The following is a 21,914-nucleotide window of genomic DNA, read 5'->3' as shown; positions in this document are numbered from 1 at the left end:
TGGCAGTCTGCACGGGAAACGATATGATGCCTATTTGCCGATTCAAACCAAGGTTGACTGAGGTAACAGAGACACAATGGAGTCCCTGTCCAAATCAAATTCCGCCAAAACTCATCGTCTACCTCCTTTGAAACAAGTTTCTCTTGTAAATAATTCAATGAATAACTTAATTTCTGCACAGGTGGCTCAGGAGCACTAGAGTAGCTTACGATGCACTAGAAATGTGGTGAGGCATTAAAAGTTCATAATGATATAATCTACTCCTATGCTACTTCACAGACACCTGCAAAGCCCACTGGGAATAGCATCTCACTCAACAATGCTCTTACCACGGCAAGCAGAAATGGAGTTAACCACCAAACCTAACCTTTCTGAATTTTAGTGAGGCGTGTTCCTTTTACCGATCGATGCTACAAAGGACTTTCATTACTGTGTTCCGGCAGCTATGAGAGAACCTCAGCCTCCCATCTCAAGCTCTTCATTTGCATCTGCGTTTGACAGGGAGGATATAACAAAGCTCTTTAGGAATAATCAGCCCCTTCCAATGACTCATGGCATTTAATTAAACGCTTACCAACTACAGGAAGGTTAATGCACCTCTGAATTGAGCTATTAACCAGGATTATTTTTTTGTCATTCTCAATTAAAATGTGCCCCCAAATGGCAGACAGATCTGAGGCAGATAGCATACTGGTATTTAGCGTTTCCTCTACCAAACTGTAATGCTTAATGGAGTCACTTAAAGTAGCCTAATGCTTTAACATTATTGAGATGTCTGCTGCGTACGTGGCAGGCTTTTGTCATGAATAAACGAGCAGTTGTCATGAAGTGAACTGTGAACCACCCAACATGGTTTAACACTAGAACAGCCGTGATGGGGTCACAGTGGAGGCTGGTGACTTCCAGAATTGAGGAGGCCACATTTTTTTCCGCTTGCTCGCTTCACTCGCGATGGAATGTTCCCTGTTCTTCTTATCTGTCTTTGTTAAAAATTATTAATTTGTGTTTGGCGGTACTGAAGGGATTGGGACACTCTCAGGATGGTGGATGAAGCAGCTTTTATTGCCTGCACAATGGGTCATCAAATAAACAAAACAATTGGCATGAATCTCTGGTCCGCCTGCAGCAGCTATTGTCCCTTCTGCTCAGGCTCACAACATTCACCACAACATACTACATACAATCAATGACATGTCAAAAGCACTCAAACACTATGTCAATCAGACACACAACATACAATTCAGAACAATACTTCATCCATTTCTAATATTTATCCTGCAGAACAGCACTCATACGCGTGTGGCGGAAAAAGGTACTACACGGAGGCCAGGCCTCCTGTGCCCACCCATTTTCAGTGATTTGGCCAATCACATATTGCCATGAAAAAAATTGCATTACATTGACTTCTATGAGAAACCACTTTCCGACAGGAGGCCTGGCCTCCGTGTAGTACCTTTTTCTGCCACACGCGTGTATGAGTGCTGTTCTGCAGGATAAATATTAGAAATGGATGAAGTATTGTTCTGAATTGTATGTTGTGTGTCTGATAAAAAATATAATTATTGCTTTTTTAAATCTCTCTCTCTTCTCTCAAATTATTGGGGAGGCCAGGCCTCCTCCACCTCTATGGAGGAGCCTCCACTGGGTCACAGTGACCCCTGTGAGTAAAAAAAAAAGTTATATCTTTGCACCCGATAACATTTCAGGACCCTCCTTTCATGACTTTTCCTAGATATGTGCGTTCTACCACCCAGTATCCTTACATTTTCTAAATCACATCAGGATAAGCTAGTATAAAGCTAGTTTGCCGTTTTCTCTGTAGGAAGCAGGCTAAAAAACAAGACGGCCAACTAGTGGTCGTTGTGTGTAAGTAGCAGATTTACATTATAAAAAGGGGGTCTATTGGACCCCCGAGGCGGCTCTACTAGTAGGTAAAAAAGGCACGGCTGTTCTAGTATTAATGTAAACACGAGGACTACAAACGCATGTAAGCCAAATTGAGAGTATTGATCGAACCCGTACAGCTTTGTTGGCGAAATCTCGTCGGATCCACAACTTGCCTTATTGATGCACACAGACTCTCTCTCGACAGACACATCTCTCCTAGTTGGTGTGAAGAGTTTTGAAAGACAAATGCAGAAGGTAGAGAGATGAAAAGGTAGAAGGTAGAAGGAACAGAACAGAACAACTGTTAGGAGCACGATAAAGAGAGCTTCTGTCAGATAAACGTGCAACTACATAATAGTTTCTTGGTTTCAACGAAAGGACTGGCTAATGGCAAGTGTAGCTAAGTGCAAGTAAACATTTCCTGATGATCTGCAAAGAGAAACTGAAAGGGGAGCTGATGGTGATGTACAGTAGTGTGGAGTTTGTAGGTTTAACATCTGCAATGTCACTTTTGAGGATGATTACTGAGAACACTTTCAGAACACTTTTTCTGAGACATTGAAATTGACGCAAATAGCCATCACAGCATTTAAATAGTTTCAGAATAAAAGTCAGAAAAAAAAAGTTTCAGAATAAAAGTCAGAAAAATTGAGTTTCAGAATAAAAGTCTGGAAAACCCCACCCCTGGTATAGACCCTAGGCCTAATGGATTTATTAGCCCCCCCACTCAGTATCACCACCAGCCGCCACTGATGATAATAATAATAATAATAATAATAATAATACATTACATTTGTATAACGCTTTCTCATGGACTCAAGGGGCTTAACATGTCAAGAATATGAAAAGGCCATTCGTGAGTAATCATCACAAATCGCAAATTGCTTTATGGTGGTAACTGTTATATTCTATTTTTCTGTAAACTTTTATACTGTTCTGTACTGTCATAATAAATTATTTTCTGTGCTGTCTGATACTAACAAGCACTATGGTGCAAAGTAAGTCAGCAAAGTCAGTTGCATTAAATGGCCTGAACTTGACCTCTGAACTCTCTGTAGCCGTAAATGATCTTGTGACTCCTCGTTTAAAAGAACACTGCTGCCCTTGCACAAATGATAGAGAGCAGATATGCAGAGCTATTGTATCATGTTAACTAACTATTGTGATCTCATGTTAATCAACTATTGTATCATGCAGAACTATTATATTGTATTGTATATATTGTGATCAAAACCACTTAAGAGTATAAGACAGTTGTGTTTCCATGTTTTATGGTCGTGCTTCTTGAGAGACTTTGAGTGTACAGATTCCCACTACAAGCTCATAACGACACAGGAACTAAATCTTGTGTCTTGTATGTAACAGGAAGCTGCAGGCAATGTGCACAGGAAGACACGCGCCTCACCATTGACACCCACACTTTCTCAAGCTTTTAGAACATCTTGACCCGGTCATGAGCCCAGGGAATGGGTCTCGGGATCAATAAGTTGGCCACTCAGCATTTTAGGACCCACGTAGACCAGGGCGGGCCCAAGCCCAAGGGGGAAGCCCAACGGGAAGTGAGAACAAATGTAACTGTATGTGTACATACATCTACTGATGCCTCTGGACACATCTTCAGTGATGTTCCTGGAATCATCGGGCGTTTCGGGTCTTTCAACATCATACACCCTCCTCCAGATGACCCAGCCGGGGCTGATCAGACCCCAGCTTGTGTCCAGATGGCTAACTAGCTACCATGACTCCATGGCTCTCCTCTTTTGAGCCACAGCCATCTAGAGGCTCTCTCTGCCGCATTGGTGGTACTGCGGATGGCTCTCCTCTTTCTCTCTCCATCGATGCCCAAACTGCTGAAGGCTCTGGCCAAGGAACGGGCTGCAAATCCTCTGCAACCAACCTCTACTGGGAAACACCTCGCTCTCCAACCAGCCTGCTGGCAGTCACTGACCAGTCCCGCGTACTTGGAGAGCTTCCTCTCAAAGGCTTCTTCCAAGCGGTCTTCCCACGGGACTGTCAGTTCCAGCAGCACTGCTTGCCTGGTGGACTCAGACAAGAGAACAATGTCTGGTCGCAGGGTAGTGACTACAATGTGGCTGGGGAACTTCAGCTGATGTTCAAGGTCAACCAACAGCTGCCAGTCTCTTGCAGAGGTCAAGATGCCTGCAGATGTTTTCCTGGCAGGGGTTGGCTGCTCCCCAGCTCTGACAAAGGCGATGGTTTTCTTGGAGGGTCGGAACTGCTTTGCCCACACAAGTCCTGCGCTGATGGCTTCAGCAATGGTCTTCAGGACTTGGTCATGCCTCCACCTGTACCGTCCATCTCCAAGGGCCCTTGTACAGCAGCTGAGGATGTGTTCCAGGGTTCCTCGCTTGGAACACAGTTGGCATGCTGGTGTCTCTGCTATGCCCCATGTGTGCAGATTTGACGGGCTTGGAAGCACATCATAGACTGCCTGGATGAGGAATTTGATGCGGTGAGGCTCGGCTTTCCAAAGCTCAGCCCAGGTCACCTTCCTCTCAATTGCATTCTCCCATCTCGTCCAAGCTCCCTGTTGCTTCATTCCCACTGCCTTGCAGGTTCTTGTCTCCTCCACTGCTGCTCTCACCTCCTCCTGAACAAGGCGGCGCTTTTCCTTCCCCCTGGTGTTCATTTGGGGAGTTGGAAAGGATCCAAGCCCAGCTCGACCTCGTGTGACCACTCCCACCAAGCTCCTGTGACGCAGCCTCGCCTCTGCCTCTTGAACAGCTTCCTCTGCCCTCCACTTCCTGCCAGTCCTCACTTGGATCCCTGCATTAGCCACCTTCGGATCATTTGAGTCCCTGTACTGAACCACTTCTCTGGCTCTTGTCACCTTGAATTCCTCCTCCAAGGATTTGAAGGGCAGTTGCAGTTTGTTGGTGTTCCCATAGAGTGCGGTGCTGCTCAAACTCCTTGGTAATCCAAGCCATCTCCGGAGGTGGTATAAATGTGACTGTGAGCTTAAGATCTGCACTCACTCTGGTGCAGCTATCATGGTGATGCTGTCTCAAGACTGAGTCCAGCGCGCTGCATCCTGCCTGTGATCTTCAATAAAGCAACCGACTGGCCCCACCACCTCTACACCAACACGGCAGTCATGCTGCCCGATCACGTCTCTTCACAACACTGGCTCCCCGCTGGGGGAATGAGCTTTCCACGGCTGTCAGAACTGCAGAGTCACTACCCATCTTCCGTCGGAGACTGAAGACCCATCTCTTCAGGGTCCTCATTTATAGAACGTGCTTAGATCAAATTTTGATCTTACCCGTGTCGTACGTAGAAAACCACGTCAACGTAGTGATTTATATAATTTCAACGTGAGTCAATTTGATCGTGGAAACGATCGTAGCTCGACGTCGAGTATTCAACTTGCTTACGCACATTACCTACTGGTTATGCGGAGTTATTACAGGCATGTGAGCCGCACTGCCTAGTGTAATTCATGCAAGTGGCTCGTAATAAAATTAACGATGTTGTTATCAGCCGAGAAAATGAGTTTAATTCAAGATTTAAAAGGAACTGATGTTTATGATTGTATTTCAGTCTTCCTTTATATCCCTCCGGAGCTGTCTATCTCCCCTTCAACATGCCTAGTGTGCGTTCCACAACGGACCTTGCCCGGCCATGCGCTAAATTATACTGGATTTTCTCCGGTGTCAGGGAGTGAGCAGCCATATAAAAATAAGACCACCTGATAAGAATAAGACCATTATATTATTACAGTATAAGCAGCACTCGAGTTGAGGGGGGATGGTATCCCCCCTGAAATAAAAACAGTCAAAATCGCCCCCCCTCTTTCCATACTTAATGTCATTTTATCAATGAACGTGGTATTACTGCTATTTCAAGGTGCGAGGGGGCACGCACACATGCAATGACATTTTTACCAAGTTACTGACACTGAAGTCACTGACGCTGAGGGGATGCTAAAATTGTCCTCATATGATAAAATCCACCACCTCCCCTGATTTTCTTTTACAACTTGAGTAGCCTACTGAGTATAAGCATTTGCCTGGTTAGTTGTCATGATCAAACGTTACAAATGCAACTTACCGAGAAGCCACCCTTCTCTGCCCTCTCCCGCTTCCAGACGAACGCCTACCCTATATTATAGCACTTGGCTTAATTCAGCCGCTATAATTGAGCCGCTATCACAGGGCGTTAATACAAACCTCATTCACCTGCGTTCAATTTACCTGCGTTGGTATTTATAGAAGGAAGCGCGTACGCAATTTTAAACCATCTCAGCCCGTTTTATAAATAATGCTTACGTCCGTTTAGAAAAATGTGCTTACGTGAAAGTCAAAGATGACGTTCAAGTACTTTTTTTATAAATGAGGCCCCTGAGCTGGATTATTCTTCCTGCTATGACTGGTGGATTTATGATTCACTTGCTTAGTCAAAATGTATTGATTGTAAGTCGCTTTGGAATAAGGCGTCTGCTAAATGCCAGAAATGTAAAATGTAAATGTAATGCAACCAAGTGTGAAATAGAGCAACATTCTCCAGCCCTTCTTCAGAGCTGCTCAACAAAATGACTGGGGTCTTCTAACATAACTCATTAGCATGTTAATTCTCTGCTCATTCTGTGAACTCAGGGGCACACATGCCCACAAGAGGGGAAGATTATTGACGCTTTCCACAATCAATCAAACACAGTAAATACGACTGCCTGCTAACTCACTGGGTTGAACCCCTCCACTAGATAGATTTCAGTTTACCCACTGGTTCCACACAGCTTTATTAGCTACCAAGAATACATGATAATCACTTCTTCTTGTATTAATGAATTCATCTTGAACGTCTCTCGTGGAGTGTCTCCTTGTAAATATTAAATTGTTTTGGAGAGGTACACTGTGTACCGTACACACCCACGTACTTCCCACGCAAGAATGAGGTAACCTTACAGGCAAAATTACAAAGGCTTTAAGAAATGATAGTATCTCCAGAATGGTCTTATTCAAAGTAGTTCAAAGGCCTTTCGTGCCTCACTGGCCTCTGTTCACACAATAAACAACCAAGTCTCCCTCCGATCCTTATCATGAAACTCACATCTGCCTCTATACCTGAAGCACCCATACAGGCTAAGCAGGGATATTCTACTACATCCTGATGACCCAATTCATTCATTGTACGACTGTATTCCCTGATGAAGGTCAAGGAGTAATAAAATCCACATGTCAAAACATGCACACGTATAAAAACAACAAGAAATGACGAAGACAATCCATGTTTCGATATTTTAATTGCACATCTCAATTAATCTAAATAAGAGTCATACATCATCTTGAAATATATATATTACAACTGGAGATGAGGCGGGACAGGACAAAAGGTCATGGCGGGGTCATGCGGTCGACGGTGGGTACTGTAGACGGGTCGGAGGTTACTCGGCCGACGCTACTCTAGTCTACCCAGCACGGCCGGTACACACGTCCCACCATGCACCGCATGTTGTCCCTCCGGACCATGGAGACGCCGGGGCTCAGGTCCTGGCCGACGTCTCTGCCGTCCAGGGTCACGGCGCCCTCGGGCCGGGCGGCCGCGGCAGCAACAGCGGCCCTCAGCTTGAAGAGAGGAAGCCCTCTCTCCAAGGCCCTCATGTTCCTCCAGAGACCCGCGTCCCCGACCACGATGATCTTGGTGGCCCCGCTTCTGCCCAAGATGGCCGCCTCGGGGAGTTCGACGGCGTTCTCGGCCGCCGTGGCCTCCTCGTTCAATAGCAAGGCGACGGCGGCGTCCCGCTCCAAGGCGACGGCGTTCTCTGTCTTGCCTGCAGCGGGTACGGCCTCGGATGACGTGGAGCACTCGGAGAAAAGTGCCGCGGCGAAGAGGACGGAGAGGGCGGAGTTTCTCATGTCGGGGACGGTTGTCTGTAGAGGTTTGTAGAGGTCGGTTGATTTTGGCAGCTGCTCGGTTTGCTCTTGTTCAAGCTCCTCTCCTTGCTGTTCTGATACTGGGACGTTCGCCTTGGCCTCTTATACCATTCCGGACGACGACGATAAGCCACGTTGGATGGCGGCTTCATCGCGCCTTCTCTTCTCGCTATGTTTGTCAGGATATCAAACACGGACTATACAAGACTATAATGTTGATGAGACCCCCAGCAGTGTTGGGGTGTTTTGTCTGGAGGAGAGTTAATTAAGATTATCTGAAACGTGGCCGCTTTCCGCCTCAAGACTAGGAGGATGAAAACAGTGGGAGTCCATTGAGTGGGCCGCACAAGGGAAGCACTCTAAAAACCTTGCCCTTTAAAACAACAGGAGTGGGATTACCCACCTGTTGACAGCCTTGTGGTTGACGACACTCAAGGATACATGTTCGCCTCTCATGGTGGACTCACAACAACATGTCCTATAAGGGATTTCCGGTGGGATTACAGTAGTAAAGTAAACCAATGATCATTGAAGGGTTTGGTGTGCGTATGTGGCACCTGAAAAGTCAGCAGGGATCTTTGTTGACGTGTCCGGAGGAAATCGACAACGGCACAATCTCTTGCTTTCGTAAACATGGGAAATGTCTTAATTAAGCGTGTATCCGATACATCTGCTGCCTATAGGCTCTCAAGAAGTGCCTTATTTGCCCACTTACCGGAACCCTGCATATCAACAAGTTTACCTAATTAGGCATCCCAGACAGTAGCCTTCAGGAAACATACACATTCAATGCTAGTATGATGCTCTCAGAATCACACTCAGCTGAGGTATTTCTGATATAGTCAGATACTCAGCTGAGATATTTATGCACTAAAAAGGAGATGTGGAGTAGCAGACTGTTGATAGTTGATGGCCTTGATGAATACTGATGATTTGCTGACATAACCTCGGGTCAACTACTGTTCCTGTCTGAGAAGAGAACCTTTGAAAAAAAAACTTCTTATTTGAAAAAAAAAAACATTTATCTTTTTGGGGAGCAGTTTTTGCAGTTAGATAAATATTACATCTTGCCTGTTTATTTATACTGGATGTGCATGTCTCGTTTCACGTCTCAGCTTTTGTTTTGGCAGGTGTTTGGTGGCTGTCCAACAGCACACTTTACGGAAATTGATCGCTAATGTGAATTGTTCTATTCTTATCATTCAGATGTTGTTAACAGCTCTACTGTGAGAAAATGATGCTATAACCACCACAGTTCCCTAATTAAGAGGAATAAACCTGAGGAAGAGGTCTCTGTGTGCATCTAAGAAAGCGCTTTAATGGCCTCCTTTAATGTTCGTGTCCCTCTTAGAGAGAAAAAATATATATAATTTAAAGAAAAGTTTGGATCTAGGAGTTTGGCCATTGGCCTCATTAAGGACTGGGGGGGGGGGGGCGCCTCCTTCAACAGGTGAGCGTTAAATGTCACAAATAATTGGGCGCGAATAAACTGACTGGCTCACAAAGGAGATGTGGTCTTCAGTGAGACATCATCTGTTTACTTTATACCAATGCAAGTTAACCTCAAGAGAGAATGCCATTCAAACAAGGCAACAGACAAACAACAATAAAATGATGACTGATTCATGAGAAGGAAAGAGCCAATCAGGATGCAGCACTTTCTCCCTGTCTTCACATTGTCCTCTCTTCGTTAATTTAACCAAATGACGTGCTTTACCAAAACACAATATACCAACATTTCTTAAGTAAAATGTAAATAAAGGAACTAATTCGAAATTAGTAATGTCCATTTTTCTTCTTTTTTTTTATTATTTCTTAGCGCCTTATTTCCAGGCGATGCTAAATGGACGCAAGCCCAAAGCCCAAAGGATAAATGACAATTTGTGGCGGCGTTAGCCTGCGTTCAGGTGGGTAGAGTAGCGGTAGAAGTGTTCATGACAGTGAGCAGGTCAAGTGTCATTGGTACTGGCCTTGAAAACATAATTAATATTTCAGACATCGCCAGCACCCCGGCCAGCGTTCATGCTAAAGCTCTTAGGGTTCATATTTTGTCATATACAGTTTATCACAGGTCATCCAATGTGGCCACATTAAGAGGCACTTTAAGGCAATTTTGAATGTGTGCAATTTCTAAAACTATTACCTTTAATAGCGTCTAGTCTGGAGCAAATTGCAAAGGTTATTTTAGTGTTGGCAATGTTCTGTTGGTGTGTCCAGGAGGGAAATGTCATGGACCATTTCTTATTGAAAAGCGTGTCTGAGTTCTGCTTGGCCAAGACTGGCACATTTGGGATGACTAAATGAGTCTGGCATGCGGGTAATCTTTTCACCTTGTTTGTGTTAGTGTCTTACAGGGCTTCTGTTAGGGTCTCGCCATTTGGTACATTATTTTAGACTTATCTAAAACATTATAAAATCCCGAACATATGCTTCATGTTCATATATAGGGGGGGAATGTGGCATAATGTGAAACACTTAGCACAAGCCGTCTGGTCCATAAAAGAGAACACGTTAGGAACAGCCAGATGGATGCTATGAGGAGGAATGGGTCAAGACAACAGTAAAGTGCTCTCTCTCTCTTAAGCTTGGGTGACTGAAACACGATATCCAGACTATAAATCTCCTTTTGTTTGCTGTTGGAAAAAGCAATCACTGATTGAGAATCCAACAGAATTACCGGAATCAGGACCAGAAGTGAAGGAAGCACTCTAAGAGTAGACGGGAGAGACGGGACACCACTGACAGATGTGGAAATGCAGATGATGCTGACGTAAAACTTCTAGCTCTACTAATAAATCCAGCATTTGCATCGCAATAAACCACAGCGTTCAATTCCACCACGCAACTACTTAATTATGACATGTAGGTGCAGCGTTTGTTACTACAGGTATTACTGTGTTACAGGGACAGTAACAAGTACAGGTATTACTGAGTTACAGTAACAAGTACAGGGACGAATGCGTACAGAGTACCACTACAGAGGATCAACGTTGTATCATTAATCCATTAATTCATCCATGACTTGTCTCGTCTAAACATCCTGTGGAGAACACAAACTGTCAAAGCCCTTCCCTCACAGCACGGAGACGGCAGTGTACGGAGACAGCAGTGACCTTTGTATGTGTCCAGCAGTGTTGTGGATACCGTTGTGATAGCAGAGAGCCGGAGCGTGTGTTTATCTGTTGGTGGCCACAGCTTCAGCCCTCCTCTCCCTCGCCAGGTGTTGCATGGTGATCTTGGTGGTGGTTATTGGAGAACAGCTGTCAGCCATATGTCCTTTATAGACATGGACGCTACAACATCACTGGGATGCTTACTTTTTGATGTGCCTGCCATCCAACACTATAATAATAATAATAATAATAATAATAATAATAATAATAAACGTTATTTTATAGCACCTTTTATACATAACATTCAGCTCAAAGAGCTTTACATTTATGGCAAGAACAAATACATTATAATGAATTAATAATTAGTAGAAATAAATGCAATAAAATACATCAAATAAAAACTTGTTTAGGGGATAAAGCACAAGCTAAAAATGGTTTAGCTAAAAGCCTTCTAGTAAAAAAATATTTTTTAAGCTCTTTCTTTTAAAAAAAAAGAAATCCAAATAGCCTGACTGTTTGATATACATGGGAAGGGTGTTCCACAATTTTGGTGCATAATACATAAATGCAGATTCCCTTTTTTGTTTGTGGAGTACTTTGTTTGTGGAGTACTTTGTTTGTGGAGTACTTTGGGCACGTTTAAAAGACCAGCATGGAGGACCTAAGGGCTTTTTGTGGTTAATAGGATATTAAAAAGTCCGAGATGTATGACGGTGCTATGCCATTAAGAGCTTTGTAGGTAATTAAAAGATACCATCCTACTGGGTTCTGCCACACCTACCTAATCAAATGGACAGCGAGTTCTGGGGGAGCGGGCGGGGGGGGGGCTGGGACTGGGGCGGGGAGGGGGGCAGTGGGTTGCAGTGGTTCTTTCCGTCTGAGGTGTTGTTGGTGTGTCACGGGAGAATCGTCTCTGAACTGCAACACTGCTACACCTCCTCCTCCTCCGAAAAGACGAAAGAAGAAGAAGAAGAAGAAAAAGGCCGTTCGCAAGGCCAAGATGTGCAGACCAGCTGACTACGCTGGCGGACGCCAACCCAAACACGAGGCCTCGGCTAGGGGGGTTCAGGGGGAGAAGGGTGGGGTGGGGTGGGGGAGAGAGAGACCCCAGCCGTGCACCGAGGGGAGACAGTGGCTCTCACATAACGCAGGCCCCTTCTGCACACAGCAGCTCACCTCTTTAAAACAACACCACGAAGGCAGGCCACACCATACAGGCTCAAGTGTTATTCCAGCTAGGTAAATACAGGGCGCAGATCTAACAGCGATGAATGGCACATATTAACAGGCACAAATTGAATTATGTTGTTGAAATTCCACGGCAGTGCATTCTCCTGGCCAGTTTTTTTTTTGTGGGGGGGGGGGGGGGGGTTGGGGGTTGGTCGGGAGTGATTGAAATCTTTGGGACTCTTTTCCGCTTGCGGCGTGAGGATCTCTGTCCCGAGACACGCACAGAGGACTCCCTTTCCAGAGTAAAAAAGTTGGTCATATTTGACAGTTGAGTTTTACTGTCAATGTGTTTTTTTTAAAGAAGCAGGTATGAGGAATGACATTTGAATTCCCATTTTCTACCAGGCTCCTTCGACAGCAGGTGGGTCATGCTCACTATGACTGGACATCGTACAGTATTTATCTATTAACTTCCTCCATGGAACAATTGTCTGTGAAAATTGTCTGTGAAAATAAATAGAAAAAAATCACATTCACATTAACTCCCAAAGTCACCCAGAGAATCTCTGCTACAGACTGAGAATAAACCACCAACCAATCAGACTGGAGCAGCAGAGATACGAACAGTACTGAGGATATTTCCCAAGGGCTAATTTAGGCGTTATGCATTCATGCACCCAATCAGCCAGCAATCGGAGGCAGCCCAGCCTTGCTCATTAGGGTGTAGAGAGAACCCGTTGAGCAAAGTGCAGTCATGCGCTACACCTAATGGTTAAGGTTGAGGCTCGATGAAAGTAAGTAACTGATCCTAGATCTGCTTCAAGGCCATTAGGTGGAGAGCATAATACCCATAAGACCCTACGCCTGCAATGAGGTCCACAGTGAATGCCTTAATGAAGGCAAAGCTCTGTGTTTCAGCTCTGAGAGCCTCTGTGGAAGGATGAAAAGCACCACAAACATGCCACACACACACAAGGCATCTGCACAGATAACTGTCCTGGTAACCATGGTGATGGTCAGACTACATGTAATCAAGATGCAGAGTATAAATAGTCGCACCATGCACCACCAAGGGTTGTTGAGAGAGAGAGAGAGAGAGAGAGAGAGAGAGAGAGAGAGAGAGGGAGAAAGAAACTGAAAGAAAAAGAAGACACTAACAAAAAAAAACTGTTTTGAGGAAAACTTTTTAGAGCAGTGACATTTTTTTTTCTCTTTTAAGCGAAGCGACGGAAGAATTAATTATGTGGACATGCTCGGGAGAATCTGATCCCCTTCCAAATCACACTGGCCTCTGTGACCACACATAAGCCACACTGTTAATATTGGGTGGGGGAATGTTGTTCTAAGCCTCTGGAGTATGGGCATTAGAAATGTTGTATTTCAAAAGCGCCTTGCACATTTTGCTTAGTCTGAGTCAGTCTCTAGGCCTAATACCTTTGGCTATTTTTAACTGGGAAATAGTGAGGAGTTTGTTGTACTGTCTGTGTGAGACCGTTTCAATGTCTTTTTAAGAGCATGACATACTATGTCATCAAGTTGCTGATACTGATAATCATGTGATTTTCATGCAATTAGTGCTCGTACAGTGTAATTGCTATGAAGACATTTTCTAGACCATATAAACCAAAACCTCCTCATATGGAACGTGTTGCCAACTTCCTTCAGAAGATTTCTACTCATCAGAAATGGTCGAGGCTGACTCAGGAAGATGACTCAAGTCAAGGAACACTACATGCAAAACAAAAACCAGCCAAAAAAATGGAAGTATTAAAAAATCATAACACTTTAATCATCTAAGTGGGAGGACCATCTGCACTGTATGAAAGTCACTGAGACCAGTCGAGCGCCAATAAAACACTGATTACTTTTTGCTGAATACTGTGGAGGTAGACCGCGTTTCAGAGACACTGTGTTGGCCGTCGGATGGTGGTTAAGCCTTTACGAGAGACTCCTGTGTCATGTCTCGCGGTAACAGTCGCAGCGAACGATGACGTTTATATTGTGGTTGCTGTGACACACGTTTTCTTTCAAACTTTATATATTGGATTTTTTGAGAGAATACAATTGTGAACACAGCATTTATAAAAAGTAAAAAAGTATACCCTCTATATAAAATATTTCATGAAAAAAAGACAACTGACATGTGGCAGACCTGTTATACTGCATGTTGAATGGATGTCCAGTTATAGAAAATAAACAGGATATGGAGCATGACCTCTTAAACTGGAAAGGCCTATAATTGGGCCCAAATTCTGCTTTAATTTGATTATTAATTTGATTATAGATTACTTTAATCTCCTTGTCACGTGTAGCAGACTATGTTATTCTGAACTATGATCTGAGCATCCACACACAACTATAAGGTGTTATCTATCAAATGGCATCCTGCTTTTGCACCTGATCATCATATTTCTAATGTTATAAGCAGTTTCGTTTGGATCTGTTTGTTTGAGGCGGAAATTTGTCAAACACGGCATAAAGCTTAATTAATATACTTACTCCAACAAGCATGGGTTGGAAAGCTCTAGCTAACTAGAGGATGATTGTGTGGTAAATGTTGGCATTAAAAGTGTGCAGGCCACATATTTTCTGTTTACAATGTAATTGTTAGTCTCACACCTGGGGTGCATAAAGCTGGTGAAGACCTTGAGTAAATACATGTAAAGCTTTCGCCAGGATTCCTTGACGCAACAGAGAAGGTAGACATACCAGAGGGTGAGGCTATAAAGCGGATTCCAGGGTCTGACTTAATTGGACAGCTGTTCAAAGGACAATGCGAAGAGGAGACAGATTTGAGAAACAAGAAAATCACACATCGTTTTAAAGACAGAGGAGAGACCCTGAGACAAGCGTTTATGACAGTTATGAATGTAGGCCTAACTCGGTGACTTACAGTACGTCCCCATACATGTTATGAATCTGTCTTAAAGTAAAAAAAACGAATTAGGGAATTTCATTCCTTCATAAAGTAAAGCTGTGAAAATACAACCTATCTAATCCTATTCTACCACAAGATACAAACGGGCTGTAGGGCTGCAGGGCTGTTGTCATTAAATCCTAAGGGAGATAGATCGTTCTTTTATTCACTGTGACTATCCCTCACGGGGCAATGTCCTCTCCAACATACACTACCTGGAGCCCCAGCATACCTGGACCCCCAACACACCGTGACCCCCAACATACACTACCTGGACCCCCAACATATACTACCTGGACCCCCAACATACACTACTTGGACCCCCAACAATGTAGTCGATTTCACAATATTCTGAAAGACGATTCCGTACCTTCCATCCTTTAAATATATTTTTAATTTGTTCGACCTCTCAAAAGAGATCACTACTTGTAAACAGATAGGCTACATTGTGTCTATCACACATGGACAGAATATGATGTCCTTATGACCCTGTTGATGGTATTAATATCCAGTGCCCTCCATAGGTATTGGGAAAAGGAAGCATTTTTTCTTATTTTTTGCTCTATACTCCAAGTTTGTATTTGTAAGAAATTACAACCCTTTTTATACACAGTTGGTCTATTTCAAGGCACCAAAAGTATTGAGACAACTGGCTTGACAGGTGTGCTTACTGGCCCCTGTCTAAAAACAAAAAGGGAGGAGGCTAATGCTGGGCAATGTTACTCCTAGAAACTTCTTCAAATCCATTTGAGTCGTCAGTTAACTTCTACTACCATTGAAGCTTAGTCAACCCCCCCCCCCCATGAATACCAATCTGTGACTAGTCTTCTACAAAAAAAACTAAAAACATAGTACCGGTAAGTGTAGTCACAAATGGGGCATGGTAAACACTGATTCATAACAGCTGTCCAGAGAATGGAGCAGAAGTTTAAATGTTGCCTCATGTCTATTCACTAGACAGCTATTTCATCCTGAAGATGCCCGAGGTGTTTATTCTCTCTGAGCAACCAGCTCTCTCTGGCTGAAACGTTGTCGCCGAAAGTCAACTAGAGATTAATTGGTAGCCATAACCATTGGTCGTCGTCAGCACATATGCCTACCAATATGTGACCACATCCAAATGTAAAAATACATTACCATACATAAGGAAGGTCTGAGCTCCCATGAAAGCAGTAAAATCATACATCTGTGGGGGTCGCTAATAATACATTACCACAACCATTATTTGATCAAAAATGTCAATGTAATGAGTATTATTTATATTTATTTATATTATAAATATTCTAAAATAAACAAAGTTTTGCAAAAGAACTACGCGCACCAGCATTAATCTCCTGTGAATGACAGTATGCCTTTGACTGCCTGCACTTTACCACCAAGACAATATGGGGCACAGTAGAATATTGTGCAAAAGCAGAATATGATCGTTAAGAGCTTGCGAACGTGAAAACACGATTATTGAGAAGAAAACATTCAGTAGCTAGCTATCATGCCGCCCAAAAAAAGGCCACTGCTGCCGACCGAGTCGACAAGCCTGGAAAGTTTCGTGTTTTCATCCAAGAAACCAAACTTGAATTCAGCTGCACCTGTTATGACACCCAACGTTGAAACTGTTGAAATAGCAGAGCTCAAACAAAACCAAGTGCTTCCGAAGAAAGTAGCAGAACTCACCTCCAGTATGTATAAGGAGACAGCTAGTTCGTTCAGGGCAGCCTATACTGTCGCTAAAGAAAGGATGCCTTATACAAAACTGAATCCAATTATGAAACGTAATGAGATGAATGGCGCGACAGTTGGCCCCTGCTCACCGATCCGATCATTCATGTGCCCAGATTGTAGCACATTGCACAAGAGATGAAACAAATTCATTTCTAATGTCAAATCACTTGATTCCCGTAGTAGCATAACATTAGATGAAAGCACAATTCATGGACGAGCATACATGATTATTTATGTCAGGTGCGATGTCACTGGAAATGGAGATGTGGACAATGTGTCGTGCTAACAGGGAAATTGAATGGACTGTATAGCAAAAACAACAAAATGATTGGCCGAGATACCCGTGACTATCGCTTATAGCTGTTGTTTCATGTGGTGCTGTTGATGTGGTGAAATTAGTAGCCTATGGCTAATTAAAACGCTGTGTGGGCATGAGAACATTTCGCACTGTTATTTTGGAGACCCCCACAAAGCTCAGCTTATAACTCGAACCCTGGTCTCTAGCACTGACATGGAGGCGGCTGTGACAAAAAGCAGGTTTCGGTGGTTTTCGTTCAAACCACGTCAGTGATTCTGTCAGTTTGCTTTACTCTACTTCATCTGCTTCACGGAAAAAGACATCAGAGACACTAAAACTAAAAAACTAAAAAACTCAAACCGTTATGTTTCTTTTAGCCTTGTCATTCTTTCCCTTTGTCATACATTCCCTCTGTATCTGTTTTCTTTGTTTAGTTGTGCAGCTGTTCAGGTGAATATGGCTAGCTGCCTTTTGTGTAAAACACCAGTTTTATTAGTATGCACTTGCAACTCTAGTCAACGTTTTGAAAAAGATTAGGCCCCGCGCCCCAATTTTTTTCAAAAAATGTTTTTCTTCTTGCTTGCGGTCACTCTTATCAGATTCACTGACTGAAAATAATCCAGAGATTTTAGATAACGTTGTTTTAACCAATAATCATGGTCACTGGGCTTCACTTTCTGGTTAGGGGATGCCACCTGTCTTTATTCAATTACAACGGTTATCACAAATGAGTGTGTGGCTATGGGTGTGTGTGTGTATACACAATTGCTAGTGTGTGGGTGTATGGTAGTGTGAGGGTTGTTTTGTAATGGAGTATATGTATATGTGACACAATTTGTGCAGGTGTGAGAACCCAAAGGGTGTTTGTGTGTTTGTGAGTGAAATGCGGTTCTGAAGGTGTGAATCACGTGGATGGTGCAATGGTGCTGCAGTCAAGACTGTGAGGCGGCCAATGAACCAAAGGGTTACTTGGAACCCTTGTCCTTCTCCTTCTCCTTCGCCTTCCATGCCTTCTTCAACTTCTGGATCTCAAAGTATCTCTCTCTCCATCTCACCATGTCATCAGTCCTGCGGCCGTAGCAGCGCTGGGGGTCCACTGGGGGTTGGGCAGGCGGAGGGTGCCCGATGTACGACTCTTTAACCAGGGACCTCCACATCAGAGGGGCACCTGGGAAGATGTCGGAGCGCAGACAGTGTCCCAGACTGTGGTAGGCGCCGTGGGGGGGGGGGAAGGCTGACCCTGTGTCACAGTAATGAGGCACCAAGAGAGGGGGTACCTGTGGACACGTTGTACCCCTCACCCCAACAGTTGTTTCTGGCTGGCCATTTGAGGTCATTGCATCAGCAAGACGGGATATTTCAGCGCAGACGGTGTGCTCTGCGGGACAAGCTGAAACTTTACCTGTTGACCAAATGTGATAAATGATTTCTAAAAATACATTTTTAACAGTTTTGTAAAAACGTAGTATTACAAGACGTATTAAGTCTCGACACAAAAGGGGTTATTTTTCTCTGTGACATGCTGCTGCTGACTAAGGCAGGCTTATTGCTGAGTGAGTGAGTGAAAATAATTATTTTAACATTGTGTAACACCGTTTCAATCATGTTTTCTGAAGAAAGATTAAAAAAAAAATCACAATCAGTCCAGATTAAATGATCTGGTGTGATGAACAAAAAAGCAAAGGGATGAGGGCAGAAAACCAGGTAAAGCAATTTTACCCGTTATATTTAGATTGGCATTATCATGACACATGAATAAATGTGGCAACTCTACAACTCTAATATTGCTGGGCGGGTTTTGAGTGGCCATTGGGCTGGAAATTGTAGCCAGACCTGGCAACCCTGCCCTTCCCATCCCAAGGTCTGGGTCTCAGGAGAAAACGTGTCTGACTGACTGGCTGCTTTGTGTACTCCCAACGAGCACATCCGAGGACAAATCCATCCACACTGTTTAGAGCATGTGTTGACTGTGTCATGGAAGGGCAGCGGCGCAAACACCGACATACATTGGCCTACTGCTGGGGTTTGAAATACGGGCGTGGCGTGGACTTAAATACACGTGGAGTGACGTGAAAGAAAGGCTTGCTGCAGAAAAATAGTGTGCCTAATGATGTTTGTTTTTGAACCGAACACCAAGGATTTTAAGCAAAGGAAATTGCAAAACAGCCTATGATGAAATGGCATAATAGAATCAAGCAATTATTCTTTACATCAGTTTGCCAACACGTTTCCTTAGCTAGCCTGTTACAAGAACAACAACACAGCATCTCATTACTGACCTGTAGCTACGTTCATGGGCAGTGTTTCACTGGTGCAGATGCAGGCCTGATAGTGACTAGACTGTCACAGCTTACCTGTTCAAGGTGACAATGTGGAATGTGGAATGTTCAGCGTCACAGCATGGAATCATGAGGTCATGACGACACAGTGCCGCTTGCGAATTTGCGGAACCTAGTCTCGCCAGCCAATGAGGGGGCTCTTCACGAGTGCTTCGCCAACCAATCAGGTAGCGGTATTGCCCTACCTTCCCCTACCATCCCCTACCATCCTAGGTTCCGCGAATTCGCGTGCCGCTTGCTTACGGTTGTCATGGTTACATTTCCGACAACAAAAGCGCTTGCTTGCTTGTTTTAAGTAAAGGAAAAATAAGCTTGTTTTTTTAATGTACTCTAAGACATACAACATATCTAACACATTGTTGCGTTTTTTCCCCCACTGATGAACAAGCAATGAATACGATGGATGCCTCAGTGGAGCAAAAATCGATTGGAAAATGTTTGCTGGATAACTGGGTAGAGGAGGTGAGTTCTGCTAGCTGCTAGCTGGGTAAGCTATTTGACAACTTGTGGAGATGAAAGAGAGAAAGGAATAGAGAGAGAGTGTGTGTGTGTGTGTGTGTGTGTGTGTGTGTGTGTGTGTGTCTGTCTGCGTGTGTGAAAGAGAGCTACACAGTATGTTTGGGTGCTATCATTAATAATAGAGGTTAATGCAGCTAATTGCACATCATCATTGAAAACACCAACTGTGCTGTCACACACAAAAATAACACTGTTTTGATAACACGTACTTCTTCAACCCAGAGGGCCACAGCTCTTCTTGACCAGAAGGGGCCCAGAAAGCAGATCCACAAACACGGACACAAGGGGATTCTCACAATGGATCCGGCGGCACCTGCCGTTCAAGTCGTCAGCACAGTGAAAGCTGCCTATACTCCTCCTAAGGGCCCAGGCGTCAGACAGAGGGGTACGTACAGAACAACAGATTGAATAGCTTTAAAACATCTCTTATCTCTCATCTCTTCTCTCCTATCTCTTATGTCACTGTCTGTGATTCATATTACCACACTTTCAATTGAGGACCTTGAATTGATGGGTTGCAGCAGAAGGCAGCAGCAGCAGCAGCCAGCAGTGACAGCGCTGGCGAATGCTTAATAATCTGACATCCAGCCTCCAGCTCTGAATAGCTTTCATTGTACATCCGTGTAAAGATGCCATGTGACTTGATAACATAATTCAACCACTGACTTATAATGATAAGCACTCAGCATTCACCGTGCATGATGACCTGCCCTCCCCGAGGACAGGCTGTTCTTACTCCTGGTGCAATTTAAGAACCGAGATTCACTCACAACCTTCTGTTATGCACACCTTGAAACTGGAAAAGCCAAATGTGGTGGAACCCCAGAGAAACAGAGACAGAGGCCAGGAGAATATATAATGATTTATTATGGATGATATAAACAAAGAAATAGGCCCTACACTAACTAGTGGAAAAACAAACATAAGGTGTGATGCAGGCGATAGTTATGGGGTGTGTAATTATACTATGTGTGTGTGCGTGTATGAGGTCAGGGGTGTTGTATTATGTGCTGCGATACTACCCTAGTGAGCAAAGTCCGAGATCCTTTTCGGGCCAGGGAGAGTGATCCATGAGAGAGTAGTCCAGAGGGGAGTCCAGGGGTCGAGCCAGGGAGGGAAATCCAATGAGAGTAGTCAGAGGGGGTCCATACAGAAAGTTATGTCCAAGCGTTGGATCTCCGTCTGTAGCAGGGTTAAGTAGGCGGCTGTCCAGGTGGTGATTGGGACAGCTGGGCTGAAACGTAATAGCCCACACCTGCTGCAAACAGAGCCAGAGATCCGGCCCACTCAATCCGGCCGGGAGGGGGCGCCAGAACGAGGCTCACGGGGGCGTGTCAGATTAGGAGGCACAACAGTACCCCCTTCCTCAGGGGAGGCACCGGACGACGGACCCAGGGCCCCGGGGTTGGCTCGGTAGAAATCCTCCAATAAGGACGGGTCGGCGAGATAGGACGCAGGCACCCAAGTCCGGTCCTCGGGCCCGTAGCCAACCCAGTCCACTAGGTATTGAAACCCGCGACCCCGGCGGCGGACCTCCAGTAGTTTGTTTACCGTCCATACCGGGTCCCCATCATCCAGGACACGGGGCGGCGGCGGAGCCGGGCTGGGGGAAGACAAAGGGCTGGCGGCCACAGGTTTAAGCTGGGAGACATGGAACACCGGGTGTATTTTGAGGGAGGGAGGAAGGGTCAAACGTACCGCCGTGGGGTTGACGATACGGTCCACGGGATAGGGACCAACGTACCGGGGGTTGAGTTTCCGGGTGGAGGTTTGGGAGGTCTGGAGGGGCAGGTCCCGGGCCAACAGCCAAACCCTCTGACCTGGCTGGTAGTCAGGGGCCGGCACCCTCCGCCGGTTCGCGCTCCGCCGGGCGCGCTCGGTGGCGCGGAGCAACGCCGCCCTGGCGGTCCTCCACACGTTGCGACACCGGCGGAGATGGGCCCTGGTGGTTGGGACCGCCACCTCCAGCTCCTGTTGGGGAAACAGAGGGGGTTGGTAACCCAGGGAACATTCGAATGGGGACATACCAGTGGCGGCGCTCTCCATAGTGTTGAGGGA

General features: G+C 44.8%; 1 protein-coding gene across 1 annotated transcript; it reads right to left on the bottom strand.

The window, feature by feature from the left end:
• Positions 1-7,310: 7,310 nt before the first annotated feature.
• On the bottom strand, positions 7,311-7,763 carry pmchl (pro-melanin-concentrating hormone, like; the record flags this gene model as incomplete). The annotated part of the gene is made up of 1 exon (XM_080529663.1): positions 7,311-7,763. One exon carries the CDS (start codon positions 7,761-7,763, stop codon positions 7,311-7,313), a length of 453 nt encoding a protein of 150 aa, XP_080385789.1.
• Between the last annotated feature and the right edge of the window lie 14,151 nt (positions 7,764-21,914).

This window comes from Nansenia antarctica, assembly GCF_963989245.1.
Source record: "Nansenia antarctica genome assembly, chromosome: 4".
NCBI classification, from domain to species: domain Eukaryota; kingdom Metazoa; phylum Chordata; class Actinopteri; order Argentiniformes; family Microstomatidae; genus Nansenia; species Nansenia antarctica.
This window is presented reverse-complemented; position numbering and strand designations above follow the sequence as displayed.